Source organism: Arctopsyche grandis, chromosome 8 (genome assembly GCF_051622035.1).
Source record: "Arctopsyche grandis isolate Sample6627 chromosome 8, ASM5162203v2, whole genome shotgun sequence".
In the NCBI taxonomy this organism is placed as follows: Eukaryota; Metazoa; Arthropoda; class Insecta; order Trichoptera; family Hydropsychidae; genus Arctopsyche; species Arctopsyche grandis.
In genome coordinates this window covers 11,108,261-11,128,054 of record NC_135362.1, presented here as the reverse complement: position 1 = coordinate 11,128,054, position 19,794 = coordinate 11,108,261, and the positions used below count along the sequence as shown (strand labels likewise).

The 19,794-nt window shown below is 31.6% G+C and overlaps 1 protein-coding gene and 1 non-coding gene across 2 annotated transcripts in view; one reads left to right on the top strand and one right to left on the bottom strand.

Moving 5' to 3' along the window:
- The window catches only part of unc-13-4A (BAI1 associated protein 3), a 69,123-nt gene extending 57,657 nt beyond the window's left edge, over positions 1 to 11,466 (bottom strand). Inside the window, exons 1-2 of the mRNA XM_077436296.1 lie at positions 11,295 to 11,466; positions 2,123 to 2,354 (exon numbers count right to left, since the gene is read on the bottom strand). Coding sequence (XP_077292422.1) covers positions 2,123 to 2,354; positions 11,295 to 11,466 — 404 coding nt within the window. The remainder of the gene's footprint in view (positions 1 to 2,122; positions 2,355 to 11,294) is intronic.
- A 2,346-nt stretch (positions 11,467 to 13,812) lies between these two features.
- On the top strand, positions 13,813 to 13,886 carry TRNAI-AAU (transfer RNA isoleucine (anticodon AAU)). Its single transcript has one exon. It is a non-coding gene; the product is annotated as a tRNA-Ile (tRNA).
- The last annotated feature ends 5,908 nt before the right edge of the window (positions 13,887 to 19,794 follow it).

Genomic DNA, 19,794 nt, shown 5'->3' with positions numbered 1-19,794 from the left:
AAACAAAATTTTGACAAGTAATTATTCAATGCAATGAAACACAAATTTTAAATCTATCGTAATATGCTAAATTTCATCGAATGCAAAAAACAAAATGAGTATTGATTTATGAAACACACGCGGTATTGCTGTAGAGTCCGCTTTACATATTCAATACATAAACATCAATTTTGAATAATTCGAATACAAAAGCAATACCAAAAATACACGCTTCGATTCGTCACTATTTCCAATTAGCAATAAGCGTATTGTATTTAATCAAGCAAATAATTGAAGAGATTTATCTAAAAATTAATATAAAAATGAAGGCAAAAAAAAATACAAATAAAAATACACAAAATATATGAATAAATTTAATATAATTAATAAAATTTGAATTTAATATATTTTCAATGGTCTAAATATGCAAATTGCAGTCACGATAATTATGCATGATTGAAGTGAAAATAATATACAGTCGAGTGATTTAATTGAAAAAGTACATGCAATGAGCATATCTATATATGTATGTATATATGGATATACATACATATATAAATGGTTTAATGATAACCAAAACTTTGAAAATACTCATTTTATTATGTAATGCAATATATACAGGGTTTCTATCTCAAATTAATTATTTTACATTTTAAATTAAATATTTTCCATTTCAAATTAAATAATTTTCATTTTAAATTAATATTCTTTTTAAATAACATAATATTATTTTCATATTTACATGTAATCATTATTATGAAAGTTAATGACTGGAAAACAGTAATAAGAGAACATTAAATGATTACATAACGCTTTTAAAATATAATAATTTATAACGCTTCTTTAAAAGAAGCTGCAGGCAATTTCCTGTACATATTGATGTATGTATGTATGTACATAGTATTTGTTATAATTTTTCTCAAGCTCAAGCACTTCAGGGGTATGGTAGATGCTGGCGTTGTATCATACTTTTTCAAGATTATTTTCTTCTAATATCTGCAATAATCTTTCAAGAAAGTCGCAAAAAATATTGGAATTAATTGTGGAGTGCTCAATAATTTCATGCCACACAATTCCATCAATATACATTGCCGCAATCAATAAATATTTCATTTGAAATGCAAAATATTTAATTTGAAATGGAAAATATTTAATTTGAAATGGAAAATATTGAATTTGAGGTGGAAAATATTGAATTTGAGGTAGAAAACCTGTATGTAGTATGTAAATATACAAAATTGCTTATTTATATTTAAATCGATATTTTAAGTGTTTAAATACTACTTTTAACGTAATAAAAGAAAAGAAAATAAAAAAATTGGATGTGACTAGGCCCCGACTTTATTTACATATAAGAAGGAATATAAGAAGAATTCAAAAATCAAACGGATAAACACGGAAGTATGAAAAATGATGATTATCTGAAAATAACGTTTCCCCCATACAAACCATCCATTGTGAGCATGGCTCGCGTTGTATGGGGACTTTTGAGCAAAAAGGCGACTTGAACTTTCGTAAATCATTCAAAACTCATCATACCTGACTCAATAAATCTGTAATAAATTAATATTTATTGTGTTTATTTTTTTAAATAATAAAAAATCAAATTTACTTTCGAAAAACTCTACTTTTTTAAGATATTTCTCGAGATAAATTGATTGGTTGGAGGCACAGGACATTGTTTATAATCAATGAAATTTTTATTTAACGTTCCTTTGATACGACGAAAGTTTTCTTCTAAGTAAGTTGATGAAAATTAAAAATTCACTCCAGCATATGTGTACATACATACATGTATCAGGCCTTTAGGGTATACTGGAAACGGCGAATTTTGGATTTTGGAAACAACTCGAGGTGGAAAAGTTGTTCTGTATCATAGGGAATTCGTTAAAATCATATAAAAATTAAAAAAAAATTACTCTTTACATATGAATACACAAAATTTTTAACAAAGAAAAATTTGACCTTGTAAAATATTTATACTGTATATTTGCAAGTATTTCGAATTTTTTTGTTCAGCAATATAAAATATGTACATACATAAAATGAGTTAGAATTCTTTTGAATTTGATATGCTCTCGATTGTGTGTATGGGGTTCTAGTTTCGATATCACCAAGGGGGCTTATTAAAAATGTATCATACCCAGAGGTGGCGTGCTGGTCGACCTCTGGCCAGGAGAGGCGCCTCCTGCAGAAGGCGAGGGGGGGTCGATGCGGGGGAGCAATGGGGCCTGGACTGGGGGCTGCATCTCGGCGAGGCTGTCTCAGGGAGCCCCCGCGGGGTGTACGCCCCGGGGGTGGCGCCAGGCACTCCAGGGTGCGGCGCCTGTTCGCCAGCACGCTGGTGCCCGGCGTTGGAACTACTTTCGGAAAACCTGAAAATTCAATTAAAATGTGCATGTCAATATCGTACTAAAATTATGTTTTGTATATATATATCATAACATTTGCGGCTTCTGCTCGACAATTGTCATGGAATTTATGATTTTTCAAGATAGTAACGAACTCGACTAATCGAATAGATAGTGATGTATCACAAATTATGAAAGAATATTTACAAAATAATCGTAAGTACACATTTTCCTCAAATGGCAATTTTGAATGGGTAAGAAGTTTTTTGATTTTCAGTGTTTAAATACTATAAATTTCTGAGAAATTTATTTTATTTATTTATATATACATATTTTAGCTATCAAGCTAATTTAGAGAGTATAAGTTTAATATAATTGACTTCAAAAGGGTTTTGTATAGAAAATTTGAACAATTATAACTGATTCATATTACGAATATTTAGTGCTGTCGGTTAAAAATCTTTTACTTTAAATAATTTGAGACGGAATTATGTACATACATATATTGTAAAACTTTCTCCTCTTCCCATCCTTATTATTTTGATCGAAATTGAAAATATTTTTATGAAATCTCAATTCTAAATACATACATATGTACATTCCACGAGTAGTTAAAAATGAATATGGGAAATCATTAAATATCATTTTATGTAAATTTTCAAATATCTACAAAAAAAAACAACGATAATAATAAGAGGTAAGTAAAAATACCATAATTTCTTTCGTTAAGAAAATTGCACCACAGGAATTTTTTATAATATTATTAAATTATGTCTTGATGGGTAATATAAATAATTTAATTTGATATACATAGTAAAAATATTATATAATCTTAACTATGTTAAGTTTTAATTAAAAAAAACACAGTCCCGAAAAAATAATTATGTTTTTCATCAAAAATGTTACGTATGTATTATGTATTCTTATTATATTATTATTGTATCGTATATGCATTATATATACATATTAAAAGAAATACTCCAGTAAATATTACATTTTAGTTATCATTAAACGAAGAATCTCCACAAATTCAATTGCTTATTCTATTTGAGAAAAATATAAAACATCAATATGTATTTGCATATTTGAAAAGTCGAAAATAAATAATATAACCCTGAAACAGTCTTTGAATTACGTTTTCACATAATACCGTATAAGTATATATATGTATATATATATATTTTTTTTATATAATATATAACTTTATTTTAATTCTTTTATATTGATACTTTATATATACTATGTATATATATACTTTTTATATTTCGTGTATACTTTCCGTAGTTACCCGCTGGAATCAACGGGTACAAAACTAGTTATGTATAAAAACGAATGTATAAGTATATATGTATTATATATAAATTACATACCTTACATTATATTTATATATAACATATAACTTTATTTAAATTCGTTTATCAATTCCTTTCCGAAACCACCCGTTGAAATCAACTAGTAATAAATAAACAAGGATTTGAAGTGACTGTCGATCGCTCAGACGCAAATTAATCTGAAAGTCTCGAATTAAACGAATCATGAATTAAAAAGCCACTCGCTTTCGTGAAATTGGAAATCGACGTCTTCTTCTTCCTCGACTGTGATACATCTTGGAAACGTTTCCAATAATACGACTGCGTCTACCCGGGGAGGCATTTAAACTTCGGGGACGCGGCTCTGGGGTGACTTTTAGTCGCCCTAGAGTACAAACTTGACGAGATTTACATTGCATATATTATATACGTCTACGTGAGATGCTCTGCAGTGTATAGGTAGGTTAGATAATTCACCTATAGGCGTTATTTCACGTCACGAACGCAACATTTGTCATGTAGAACGAGCGACACATACGGTATGACGAGTTTTTCCCAGACGATTTTACTCCCTGTGTACATTCCATATTTCGTCGTTCGAAATAACCTTGTTAAATTTGAGATTCTCGAATGCTTATTTCGAGGTTTCATACGTGATAGGAATTGATGTGCACGAACAATTTCGTAACACGTGCAACAAGTTAAAAACGATTTATTTTGACTCAAATACGTATATACATAATATATGTGGTGATATAAATAAGGTTTTGAGGTAAGGATCTCTCAGTTGAACAATAATAATATTTTTATCGTTGAATATAACAAGAGTTATATATAATACTTCATAAGAATTAGTAGTTGGCTTGGTGATTCGCCATATTTAAACAAAAATATGAGGTTTATTCTGAATAGTCACAATGATTTAAAATTTAACGTATATTACTAGAAATATGGTTTTATTCAGCCGAAAACTCAATATGAATATGAATAGCATACGTACGTACTTGATTGTGGCTTTGTGTGTGCAATTTGGTTTTTCGAGGTTTCGTAAGTATATCTATGTATGTACATATATACATTTGAATATGCAGTCACTATTGGATACATTGCATTATTTATCATGAACCCATTATTTATCATGGGCCCATCTCATTCTTTTATCGAACGTTCTCCAGAGGGGATTTTCAGATCTGAACTTGGCTTATGCTTTCTAACAATAAGTCGGTTAGATCAATTTGAATTTTCCTTAATAATTTGACTTTTGAATCATTATAATGTAATTTGAAATATACATCAAATTCAGGAAAATTTATTATTCACGTTATAGAAAACGAGCAATTTGTCAAAAAAAGGAATCAACCAAAATATAGCACATATAAATGGGAAATAACGTGACTGCGACAAAAATATTACATATTCCAAAAAAAAATCACGAGAATTCGGCACAATTTCGCGAGCGATTAGGCAGATCTTTAAAAACGTGCGCGTTTGAAGAGCATTGACTGAAGAACTGATTGACTAATGATGCGCGAAATATTCACTAAACGAAATAAGTGTGATAAAAAAGAAACTCGAAATCGTATCAAAGTGTATCTAAATATATGTATGTATGTAAATAGATATTTACAAATAAACTTGAGGTTAAATAAATTTTCAAGACACACTGCACTTGTTGAATTTGAAACGGTTTCTTTTCAAAGGGAAAGTTACGCTGAGAGCTCGAAACTTTTCCATTGTAAATTGTTTTTTCATTGAAAATTTTAAATGTCTCTTTAAAAAATAAACTCAAATTATTTATATAATAGATGCGAACAAGAACAGTATATATCCGAATTTTGCAAAATCGACCTTGCAGTTTTAGGTCACCCGGTTTGACCGGATATTATCAATTTCGAAACTGTGAGTGACTAATTTGTGACTGTAATTTATACAAATTTTAATTTACATTTAAAGTGATTTTTATGAGTACTGAAACTTTGAAGAATAGACTATTTTTCAATATAAAATATATTATATATCACATTAAAATTTACAGGTATATGATTAAATATACATATGTATGATTTGAATGTAATAGTTTGAGCTTTCGGAATGTAAATAAGCCGTTTGATTCGTTTTACGAAAAGTAATTAGATTACGTGAAAGAAAAGCTTTTACGCACATCAAAAACGAGGTGGAATGTTTTTCGGTGCGAGGAAATGTATGCAATTTTACTCACATTTATGTAATTTGAAGCTAAGACCACAGGTAATGAGATATTTTATACGGGTTTTCAGCGGCACGTTCCACAACGAAAAGAGGAAAAACATCAGTAGGCTCTTTCGGTGAAAATCCCACCCAGAATACATTAAATATTTCCGTCAGAGAGTAAGATGGGATTACGCAGTTTTAGACTGACAAGCGACTACTCGTGGAAGCCAAAAAAGTCGGTTCGAATATTTTAATTTTTAATACTATCGGTTTTCGGTGGGTTTGTTTTCCACTTTCCTCTCATTTTTTCTGTCGAGACATCTCTCCGATCGAGAATTTTAAATGGAATTTTTAAAATTTAAAGTTCACTTAGATAGACTGGTCAATTTACGATTCAAATACTATCATAGAAATTTTAAGATATATTATACATATTTGGAAGGATAGTAAGTGTAATCCACTTATTTCAGTGTCGGTTTTCCGGTACACTTTCAAACGACTTTTACCGCTCGTTTGTGCGCTATATTCGGTCATTAATTTCAATTTAACCGCTTCGCACTGCTTGTTCTCTCGTTAATTGGATGGTGATTAGAGTTTCATCTCGGCAAAAATTCTTTTTAATTACAATTAAATTGAGACAACAATGCGCGATCTATCTTATAGGTAACATTTTTGGATTTTCAGAGAGAACGATCAAGAATAGTGGAAGTTAGCATAAATTTTCTCAAGATATTAGTTAGGGATAGATAGATAGATATGAAAATACAAACGTAAAATATGAATTCAATTTATAATGATATGTCAATTACATAGGATGAGGCATGTTATGTGAGAGAGGGCTTTTATACGTATTAAAAAAAAATCCGATAAAAAGATTCTGAAGATTCTATGCATTGATATTTGAGAGGCGCTTTTAGAAGAGACAGGTAAAGACTTGACTCAAGTATAAACCATATTAAAGAATGGTGAATTGAATAAAGTACAGTGATGATGTAGTCATACAATATGATATATGAATGGTAGTAAATTATGAATTTATGTTCAATATTGTCATGCTTACATTTTTAATGAGAAATTCTTCTCGGGTTTCAAAGCTTTGTACCTGTAGTAAAGGTTTAAATAACATTACGACGGAGTGAATCAAATCCTTTGATCAATATTAATAGTCGCGACGAGCGCAATGAACGTAATTTATTTAATTTTCTTGATTAAAAATGTGACACAAGAGTAAACTGCGCCATTCGGTAGAATTATTCAAAAGTATTCCTGCAATGAACTCGGCTCAAAAAAATAACATTTTCATTCAATATTATGATGAAATTTATTCCAAGATGGATGAAATTCAAACTGTTTATTATATAAAATATCATATTACATATGAATATACGCACGGGTCTTCAATAAATTTTACTCTTGCCAGATATATAATACATCACGCTAAATAAAAAGAAAAATCGGCAGACAGGTTAAACCACGTATTATAATACTTCAATAAATTAAAAAGTTATACAGTTTTAAATTTCCCAAAAATGTTCAAACATACTTTATTACGACACGAAAATTGGTGCGAAGGAGAAACGATAGACAAGAAACTTTTAATTGGTCGGGTCATAACTGTGGTTAATTGGATTACGCATACCTTTAAAAATAGTCTCGTTTTGGGGAGGGATCGAATTTGAATAATGAAAATTACCCCGACTTGGAAAAACCCACCCTTTATATTACATACTAGACCCTATAATTTTCAACTCCACGCGGCCACTACCGAAGATAATTTCCCACGAAAAATAACATACCATTAGACACACACCCAGACATTAATTATTCAGGGGAGCCGTCGTATACGGCAAACTTCATAAGTATCAAGAAGAATAATATAAAAAAAAAGAAAATCCATATTCCATTCGGTAGATACATACATACATACCGACCCATCATGGTTCGAATTGACGTTCTCTCTCTATCTTCGTTTTCGCTCACGATAGAGGTATCTGTTCCTCCGTATGTACCAATAATAAATTGAATATAATGACTTTGATATACATACAATACCCAAACTTCGCGGGGCTTAATATTAATTAAGTTTAAAATGGTGGTTTATGATGCGGTGTCGGTAATCAGCTTCAAATGAAGATGTCCTCATTACGGCTCTAACTGAAGGGTTAAAGTCTATTAATCACCGAATATAATCTCTACGGCACTTAATCCACATCCCCGCCCGTTTTAATGGATTACCCTTAATGCCGAGTTCAAGTATCGCGATATCTACATACTTATGTATGTATACTACCGTTTGTTCCCCTCCTCCCCCATCTCTCGCTTTGGTCCAAATCCCCGGTTTAATGCGTAGGAAAATTGACAAACCCGCTCGATGCACATGTTATAGTGGTAGTGAGTTTTTATCTCGTATCGCACTAATAAATCTGTATTATCGACGTGTTGTTTCGGGCTATTGATAACGTTTGTCATCATTAACGTCAAGCCGGATTTTCGTCCCGCATATTATTTTGCTATGTGTGTAAGATGTCGAACGTCGTTGTCGTGTAATAAACGTTTCCAGAGACAAAAACATGATACATGGCAAATGAAATCATTATAACTCATGAGATAAACGACGGCTATAGTGTATCGGTTAGCTTTTATATAAAAAAAAATATGTAGCGTTGTGTATTTATTACGTACTACTTATTGGGATTACGTTAAAATAGCAAATCAATATAAATGTAAACGCCTAATAAATGTTAAATAAATGAAATGGTCAAACGTGCCATACTTTATTGTGCATTATATTATATTTGAAACAATAAATTTGAAGCGGGTCTTTGGTAGATCTTTCTCTCTTTTTTTCATAGAGATGCACCAGGGGGTGACTGTGGATGATTTTGTGATCTATTTTCAACGGTTATTGTAAACATTTGGTGTGCATTTTAGTTGCATTCAATTCAAGTACAAGCTTCAAATCTTAGTGATATTAAAAAAAAAAATTCTTATGTCTTTTGGAGAAGGCATTAATGCATATGGTTTAGGAAGCAATGTAAACTTTTCCTTTGAATCGTGTCCTTCTAATGATGGTTCTCAAAAGAACAAATATTTAATTGTTTGAGGATTTAGTACTATAAAAAGATTCCAAGTGACGAATCGAGTTTGTAACAATTATTCCACTCTCGAAAAGTACGAGCGTGTTACATCATAATTTTGTACTCTTTTTCGAACGTGTTTTTTTATGGATAAGTACTTAAAGTGATATGTTTATTTTCGAAATGGAATATAAAATACATTTACTTATCATTGCGAATATAGACAGGCAGGTGACAGTGAAATCGTTTTAAATCCATCGTGTACAATCTCCCGGCATCCCGGAGGAAACGCTTTTTGCGTAAGCGGTTAGCAAAATCTCAGGGTTCCCGAAATAGACTCAAATTACCCAAATCCTTTCTATACGCACATATACATATATAGAGGTGAATTTTAAATCCGATCGTTTTATCATTCAAATCACGCGTACACTATAGCCAGCTAGTCGAAGTCCTGAGAGATATATAAAAGTAATCGCGGGATGGTGAGCGTCGAGATGCGTAACAACGGCTAACAGTTAAGTTTAACCGAGCGATTAATTGAATGGATACGTGTCTATGCGAAGCGTACGAATCTAGAATTTCTCGAGAACGTTCAAAAACAAAAACAAAAAAATACAACAAAAGACAAAAAAAGGATTGCAAACACACGCACGAACTTGTTTATATAAGAGAGGTTTTCTTTTTGCGTGAACTTTTACTTTGAAACTAATGAAATTTATCTTGATTACTCGCACTAATATTCCTTCCGAAAGTACTCTATCTTTTAAGTTTAAGCCCTGGCCCTTTCCTCTCTGCGACTACCGTTTATATTTATTATCCGGTCTGTGCGTACATTTTCCACGGCCTAACTACTCTGCATGTGAAATTTATTACACATTATTTCGGGTCTACTATGTAAATTTTCGTGTAAGGAAATTGTACAAAATTACAATAATTTGTATTCAGGTTTATTTTTTTACTACATTCAAATCAACTTTACAATTAAATTACACAAGTAAACTACGTGAACATAAAATAAAAGTAGTAATTTCTTTATATAGGTAGATAGGAACGATTGTTAAAAATATAAATAATATAATATACCTATATATTATATCAAAAATTTAAAGAAAGTTTGAATGTTGTCATATATTTGCAAAACAGTGAAAATATCATCGACTAAAATGTAAATATATGTTTTTTCGGGGTGTTCTGTTGAAACTTTTTTCAATTGAGAATTTTCCGCGGCGATTTCTGGAAAATTCACAATAATCTCTGTTTGTTTATACTTCAAACGAAGAAACCGATGATACTACGGCAGCCAAAAATATGAAGCAAAATGTTAAATTGAAAATATTTTTCCAACAAATAAAATAGGCATAACGGTGTTTACATGGCAAAAATCTTTAATATATTCAAAATATACGATCAATTTTATATAGAAATCATAATTTGATGGTTGTACCTCCTGCCGGCACAGTTTTTTATTAGATGGCTCCTAATCCAAGAGCTATCCAACTTCTTATTGAAATAATTGCTGCTGTGCCTGATTGTGATACTTTCCACCTCAGTGAGTTTTATCGGCTATTATTTTAACCTATTTGTCTAGTGATCTGTTATTTGATTTTTTAAATTTTGTTATTTGATATTTTTACTTTTTCTGCTATTGTTTTTATGGTTACGTATAAATGTATTTTTTTCTATTTATGTATATATATTTTTATATCTCTGTATTATTTTCAACTATTGTGGCGCATTAGGGGCTCTTGTAATGCCACAATGGTCCAAACTTAAATAAGTAAATAATTAATTATTCAGTCACTTTTATTAAAATGTTTCTTATATATTCTTTACAAAAAAAGCTAGTCAATATTCAATGAGAAATTCTTGGAAACGTATTCTCTTATACAGATTCATTACATGGTAAACTTTCATTACATGGTAAAGTTTCCCACGATGTAGCAGCTGCGTTCGAAATCGAGAGTTTCACATTAAAACATAAGATCTATCTGCATGTAAAATATTAAAATTTTGACATTGAAGCGATTCTTATTTGTAAAGAACGGGGTATGAGATTTTGAACTAGTGAGTCGCAATCATAATAATTTAATAATGTTAAACACAAAGGAAGGCCGGAATGCGTCTGACATTGACGCGCCAATCTTTTTTTTTACCAGTCTATCAAAAATATAAAATAATTTTTTGAAAAAAAAGCAAATGCAGATACGCTGCTGAAATCAAATGAGCTACGCCGCACTTTACGGATCGGTGATCCGGATTATCCGGAATGCGGAAGAGCTCCGAGCGCAAAAAGTCGTATATACGCTGAAAGTGTTCAATTACATTAGCGCAATATGAAAGCAGATAGATGTATCATATTATATGGAATGTGTGTGTAATTGACTTACCATGGTGCACTGCAGGGGCGGAGGCTCCAGGGGCGCCGACTATGGGGGCTGGAGACGCCGGTGGAGGAGTGTCACCAGAGCCCTGTCTGGACAGAGAGAATCTTTTGGGACTCAGGGAAAGTCCAGCCACACTATCGGCTACATACTGTCCTATAGAACTGAAGAAACTCATCTTGATGTGGTCAAATTACACTTTTAACATAACACAATATATACTTGAACCGGCACTTCACTTAAAGTTGGATTTATTTATAAATATAGCACTCTTTGATAATTAAAATTGTCGGGTCGTAGATTTTCAACATCCATTCTTCAGTTGTTCGCTTCCAGGAAAACGTTGCTCCGGTGGGTTTTCTGAGGAAAATTCCGCGTAGTCCATTGCGAGTTTTCCGTTAGTTTAGTCTACCTAAAAGGGGCAAGAAGAAGAAACATTATTAGACGTCGGATTTACGGGGAATTTTTGAGCTCGAGTCGCTTTTCATTACATCATGACGCTAATGTTTTTGACACCCGGCTTTCTCTCGCTCCGTTCGCAGAAAATTGATAAGATAAAGGCTCGATTATGGGAACCACCGCGATGTCGGAAAACCCTGAAATGTCATCGCCAATCACGGTCGACTTTCGCATCGTCAAAGAAAAGCGTGCGACGGACTGCTTTGTGAATAAAAAAAATTCAAAAAGCAATTTGATTACACGCGAATATAGTGAGCGGCTGATAATACAATTTATTTTATACAAATTTAAAATACTAACATAAAATTCGTATCTTGAAAGAATTGAGTTTCACATATCGGAAAACATGCGCGCTCTAGTTTTTCTTCATGTAAATAATAACGTTGAACCTTTTTGACCTTTTAAATTTGAGCAGACGTTTTAATTTAAGACTTCCGACAGATGTACTAAAACTTACTTAAAGAAACATTAAGGAACTCCCAATGGAACTGTAAATACACATAATGGCTTATTTATACAAGCTGTATCGTTTGTTTTGATTCACCGAGAAAACATTTGCTGTGTATCTATTGTAGACTTGAGAGTATTACATAAATTCAACAACTAAGGTTGAGAAATGAATAAGACGTTCAAATTGGACTATAAATAATAATAGCGTTCATTATAAATATCACCTTGTGATTATTGATCAAGATAATTAAAATTCAAGCCATGAACTTATCATAAATCTACGCATGTACGTTACATAAAAACATTTGAAAAAATGTATAATATGTACATATGTACATATATTGCTAAATAATATGCATACGTCTGTATGTACATATGTATGTAAATATATAATATGAAATTAAAAAACAAAGCATTAGGATATATTTGTTTAAAAACCACACCCAATTCAATGATATTTCATTTTTATGGACAGTCGAAATATCATATATCGAATAATATTGATTTATTTTTATTAAATACTGTATATGAATTATAGCAATTATAAAATAAAAAAAAGAGTTTTCAATGATACGATATTTATAATTTTGGAATTTCGCTTTGTGAACATCATTGCAATATTATATAACAACGCGTAGTGTACTGATAGAGCTAGTGCATACCGGTAGAGAGGTCATGGGTTCAATTCCCGACTAAACACGCTACTGGTGAGATACTGTGGTAATTAAAACATAAATCGACCTTCTGTTAGAAATTTATAATTTTGCTAGGTTCGTAGTAGTGACGGATCCAATAAATCGGTATCCTCCCCCCCCCCCCCGCTCAGTTTCTCACAAATTCGAGCTATTAGTATCTGCAATTTATTGAATCCTATAATAATATGCTACCTACATAACGGATTTCTCGCAAATTAGCTGTGTATTAAAAAAAATGTGGCTTTCGGGTAATCCCTATCATGGCACATATGATGTTTGTATATTTTAGTTTACATACATTTTAGTTTACTTAGGTAAACCCCAACGCGCCTTACAATTGTTGCAGCATTTTTATTACACAAATCGCTAAATTTCGCGATATATATATGGATTTACATAAATCATATTCAAATAGTGGTGACATAGTGGGTAGGATGTTAGCCAATTTGATGGAGGAACCGTTTCAACGATGAAATCAGATAAATTTACAATCTATGATAGGAAACGATCAACTTGCAGTCACAAATATCCAAGTGTGACCAGCAGCATTAAAGGTTATACTCAGAATAGATCAAGGTCAGCTCACGGAATTGAACCCGGCGACCTCTCGGTGCTAAGCATAAGCGCAACCACCGAGCCATGCTGCTGGCTTTATACATATAAAAATAAAATAAAATAATACATTTATTTGGTAACGGGACTCTGCATACTATGTATTTACCAAATTCATATATTTTTCGCAACTGTTATTATTGTCATTTTATGGATTTATAACGATTTTAAAGGTGACATATGTTTCGGATAATATTCATATGCACATATACATGTAGTTCTATGTCAATACAGCTGTTTACAAAATTATAAGAAAATACTAAAGATTAATTCCATTGAGTAAAAAACTGAAATAATACGTAGCATGTGGCCCATTAGCTCAGTTGGTTAGAGCGTCGTGCTAATAACGCGAAGGTCGTGGGTTCGATCCCCCCATGGGCCAACGATATATTTTTTTTAAATGTCCATATTATTTCTTTTACGATCGTATGAACCTCCTGTCTGTCCGAGTATTTACGTTCGATTGCGATTAAAACCGAAAAGGTGATAAACGGTCGGTTAATGGAATCATATACATAATATATTTCTTTTTTTCCGTTCCCCTTATTCCGCATTTGAATTTACATTTACGAATGAAATGTTTTATCTGGCACTTTTTAATAATGTTCTCGATCATATTTCAGATCGTGGGGGTCGGTCTGTATGTGTGTGTGTGTTATTTTCGAGCTCGGGAAAATTGAATAGCTTTCCATGCGAAACCCGACAATTCGCTCGATCGGATCGAGTGTGAAAATCGCAATCGCGAAACATAATATAAAATATCCATATGCTCTGTTGAATTTGAGGGATTCTCGTTTATTTACAGGGTTTTGAATTTCGCCTTTTTTTAGTATTCGGACTGCTTTGAAAATTTTGAGTTGCCCGTAGTTCTATAAATTCTAATACGTTGATATAAATTCAGCTTTCCAGATATATTTAATATAATTTTATGTGAAAATCAATAAAATTCTATATGTGTACATATGTATGTATTTTAGTTTATCCTGTCAAACAATTATATGTGCAAAATAATAATTGGGAGAGACATGAAACGGAATAATGGGTTTTACTAGGGTAGCTGGAATAATGGAGCGAGTGAAGAGATTAAAACGGCATAGTTAGAAGAATGGACAAAAGATTGACAAAATCAGTGCTCAAATGGTACCTAAAAATTGTTTAAGAGTTCAAGGAAGGTCACAAGTATTTTTAAATATTAATATGTAAATGTAAATATCTGTAGATATGTAAGTAAATACTTTTAACATTCATCAAAATTCTCATATTGTTTGATATTCTACATATAAATTACAATAGTATTAATACATAAATTATTTTTAGATATACATTTTTGAATATTAAAAATCTTAAGTAATTATATTTGCATACACACCACCCTTGTTTATTTATTTTTTGTCGTGCAGTACAATGTTTGTGTATACGGTGTATTAAAAAACATAAGTTTTTATCTATCTGTACAGTATGTACGGAAAATAATATTAAAAATCCACTTTATTTATTTTTAAAAAAGAATGAAAAGGGTAGTTCGCATCTGGCTTATGCATATTTCCGCGTACGAGTCTCTTTACGATATGATCTGCTGCTTTTTGAAACGTGAAAAAATAAACAAAAATATCGTGCGATTATAAAGCGCACGGAAAATGTGATGAGAGCCGGTTTATTTGTTTTTCATCACAGAGAATTATTGCGAGGCAGGTGGTATCTATTCAAATATACGAGAGAATAATCTATCATTCATGTGACATAAAACACGCATAAACTGGCGTGAAATTCGTGGAAATTTCACAGAGACATCTGTTGGCAAATCAATTTAAAAAATATGTTTGATATATTCGCGCATTAATTACGAGTAAATGAGTTGACATGGTTGGTGAAAAATTAGGTTAAAATATTAAAAGTTAATTCATAGGCAGTGCTGTTTTTTTTTCTTTATTTTTTAACACTTAACCTTCACACGAGTTTCTTTAGACAATAAATTATAATGTTTTTACATCCATATGTACATATGTCAAAAAATATTTTATGCGAAAAATTCCCCTTTTTAATGTAACAACATATAAACTTCAGTCAACATCAAATAAAAAGACGAAGATCTGTGTATGTTTGTTTAATTTGTTCATATGTATCTTCACAATAGCTAATGTGGTCGAATAGATATGTACAGGCTATAGACGTTTACAAAAATTTACAGTAAACAATTACAAAATACATATAGCAGAAATGGTAGTATTAAAAAGCATATTATTTCGTAAAGTAATATTAAGCAAATACATATGTAGTTTTTTCAAACTTATATATTTTTCAAGGTTGAACTGATTAAATTTATTCTAAATGAATTGAATTTTTATGTTTATGTTACAGTCCAAGTGTACATTTCATTCGTTCATGAATATACTAGTTTGTTGATACACGAAAATATCTGGCCAGTTATAAGTGAATACAAAAGAAAAAAATATGCATATGTAGTTTGTTCATGGACAAACTTTTAGCCAGTATTACTAATCGTTTGTCCCATCCTATATATACATATGTATATATGTATATGTATATGCTTAACATAGGTTGCAATAATTTTAATATTATCAGAAACGGGAACAATAGCAACGTTGTAATGTGGCTTCCATAAGATTGTAATATTTATTTGAAATTTAATATTTATATTTATGCTTACTTAATTTAATATTATTATTACATAAAATATGTAATAATAATAAAATTTTAATTACTTTAAGCACTTATAAAGTAATTAACATTTTAAAATTTTAAATATTATCATAAAGTGTTATAAGGAAAAGCTAATTATAAGAAGAAATTCAGTCTGTCATTCTGCATATTTCCGTTCATTCGAAATTTTCCACTCACATTTTCCCTATCGCAAAACTATAAGGAGTGAGTTGTCAAAGTGGTTCTCGAGAGGCGAAACTCTCCTTGTTTTCCAGCAAATTTTCAGGTAATCTCATTACCAAGAAGCGGTGCAAGAAGCTTCGACAAAACAAAAGGAGATAACGATTTTCCAAACAGATTCTTCTATCGACAACTCTGATGCTATCCACACACTCCCCATACAAATATATAGGCCATCGGTTGAATACAAAGAAAAACTCCACACTGGGAAAGACTTCATCTCTTTGAGTTGAAGGTGCATGTAAAAATGTGAGTAAAGTTTCTACAGCCTCCTGGTAAATCGTCGTCTTTTTTATATTCCGGTCGCGTTGTTTTGGGTCGATATCGTCTATCGATTTTGACGTGCAACGGAATTTATTTGCTCGTCGAGCCATCGATAGACGATAGACCATATTAGATAAAGCCTCGCGTTTCATATTGATGAGCAAGGGTTGGTGACCTCATATAAATAAAAGTCGCTTTGAAAGCCTTTCACAAATTAAAATCCATCACGTCATCTATAATTTATAAATATACACTGCAATAAATTCGATCGGATTATAATAATAAATATTCGCCTAATTTATTCAACTCTTAAAATAACAACACGCTCGTACTCTTTTGGAGACATGTACATATTTTGTTTTGTGAATCATCAAATACATGAAAAATTCATAACTAATTTCATTACAACTTGTAAAAGAAGTACTAGAAAAAAATCTTGCAAATGCTTTTTTTTTTACTTTTCCTTTAAATCTTTCGTGTACCGCAGCTTAATAAGCACTGTATTATATAATAACAGCTGATTAAATCGGGCTCCTGTTCGTGATAGTTTTTATCGCTGAACTATTTATACTTTGCAAAGCGATAAAAATCAATCTATGAAAATATCATATTATTATACCAATATAGAAGAACAATAAATAATTTCAATGATTTATGGTTCGATCGGTGAATGCGCTCTTTAATATACCCGACATAAATCCTAATTATTTAGGCTTTTAGATTATAGTGTATGCATATTTGGATAATTTTGGGCTTGTATAATATAAATAAAAGAAAGCGACCGCTCTTGAGTGTATTTTTGTACCTTAATCAGTGCCAGGGAATTTTGTAAATGTCGTAGCAGAGGCGTCTAGTCACGCGTCATGTGTCAAGTCTGGAACAAGCGAGATAATTCCAGGGAATAAAAATTGTAGAAAATTCGACATTGAAAATTGTGTAGCGATTCAATCGTAACGCTTTTGCATAAAACATGTCTTGAATTAATAATTCAATGGTATTATTTCGAGATTGATTTTGCAAAACATTTTACTGAAAAATATTATAATATTTTGAAATAAAAAAAAAAAATATTTTTTTATTCTTTTAGAGGAAAACTCAATTATCATACACTGTATACTGTAATTGACTATAACAATCGTTTGCACATAATTAATATTCAGTATTAAAACTTACATACGCACGTACTTATTTACACATGTATGTTCAGTCTGAATATTATATGATACATCGAAATAAATGATATTCTTGCTAATTCGGATTTTATTAATTACTTAATTTATTGGATTATATGTGCCTAAATGAATCCTGGATAAATCGTGACGGTATACTTTAATATACTAATAAAATACTAACAGCGCTTAAATCCTGTAATCTGTTTTTGAATGCTTTGAGTCACAATTTCGCCCAGCCAATCACGCAAAACTAATTTGTAAATTAAATTCGGAAAATTTTAAATTCGACCAATTTACACATCCAATTAATTTATAAATTAAACTAAAGTACGACGAATGGAATTTTTAGTAAAAGCATCCGGAAAATACCCTCAACAATTTTGTTTGTTTTGAAAATTAACAATGGAGTAAAATACTCAAATAAAATATTTCATCAGAAATTCATCTGCACGTACATAAACTTTTAACATTAAAATAATTGCATATATTAGTTTTGCGATAGCAGCATAGACAGTTTTATATGATACTAGTTGGTTTACCCGGCTTCGCTCAGTATTTGTAATATAAACAGCTTAAACATGGTGAATCTAATAGAAAATATTCATTTGTTTTTTTATTAAATTTATTTGAATCGAAAAAAAAATATACGTTTTGTTTATGAAGTTCCCCTTCGGCGATTGCCCCCGGCCGGGCATTCGCCCCCTGCACCCCCGGGAGCCTTCGCCCCCGGCACCCCCCGGGCCTTCGCTCCCGGTGCCCTCCGGGCCTTCACCCCCGTCCCCCATCCCCATATCGTCTTGGAAATTTTGATTTGTTTTCGAAGCTCCCAACCATTAACCGACCAACAATATTTACATACAAAGTCTCTTTCGAAATTATATATTACATTAAATATAGGATTATATATTACAAATAACGACTGTCAGTAACGCCTATATTTTCGAATCTGAAAGGTGAAATGATACGATTATAATTCCCCGATAGTTCAGATCTAAATAATTCACCTAATATTCAAAATATTCACCTATAGTTCAGATCTAAATAAACGCGTCAGAAATATAGGAGAATTTATCAGGTATTGAATGAATAAACTGTCCTTAATCCTTATTTAAATGTAGAACAATTTTTTAGATCTTGTATAGGAATAGATGTATGTATACAATCAGTGGGAAAATAAATGACGCCATATCGATATCATCACACGCTTCTACTATAAATACATATGCTAAAAAGGTGCGTTTATTAGGCGTGGTTATACTCGTAGCTGTCGGAAAAGCCCTTGTCAACTCGAAACGTAGTCCCTTTGTACTTGGGACAGTGGGTCGTTTTTCCGTTTGACGTCAGTGGAACAATCGGGTCTCCACCGGTGCGGTTTCCCTCCGATTTTCACTTAATGACCCTCCCCTTCATCGTTCGAAACACTACACTGAACCAGTACCAGCGTAACCCCTATATACTGTACCAATAATGACTTCCACTCGGATGCTGCCGAGGGCCTTTCCACACAGGCATCCGCAATCGCGTCAAAACGTGTGCTCAAATATCATCACAACTTAATCGGAATAATGAACGTGAAGCTACGACAATTTTTTTTTTTTTTATCTAAGAATCGTTTTGTCATAAACTGAAGACTATTTATTTCAACTGATTCTGAAAATATCTGTTAAACAATTTTTCAGCGTCACTATTTATTAGTAGTATTTTTGAGATCGAGACATGAGTTTGATGAATTATATTATTTTTTTCCTTGAATAGTCGGTAATGGTAAATTGGACAGATGGATCTCAAAAAAATAAAACTATAAGAAATTAAGTAAGATCTGAACTGAACGGATGCTGTGAACATCGATTATTCGTACCTGAGTATTTGCAATGTTGAAGAAACGTGTGCGTTAATTCCTCACGATCCCGAGGGTCTTAATCGTTCAAAGGTATCAACGGATTAACCGTTATC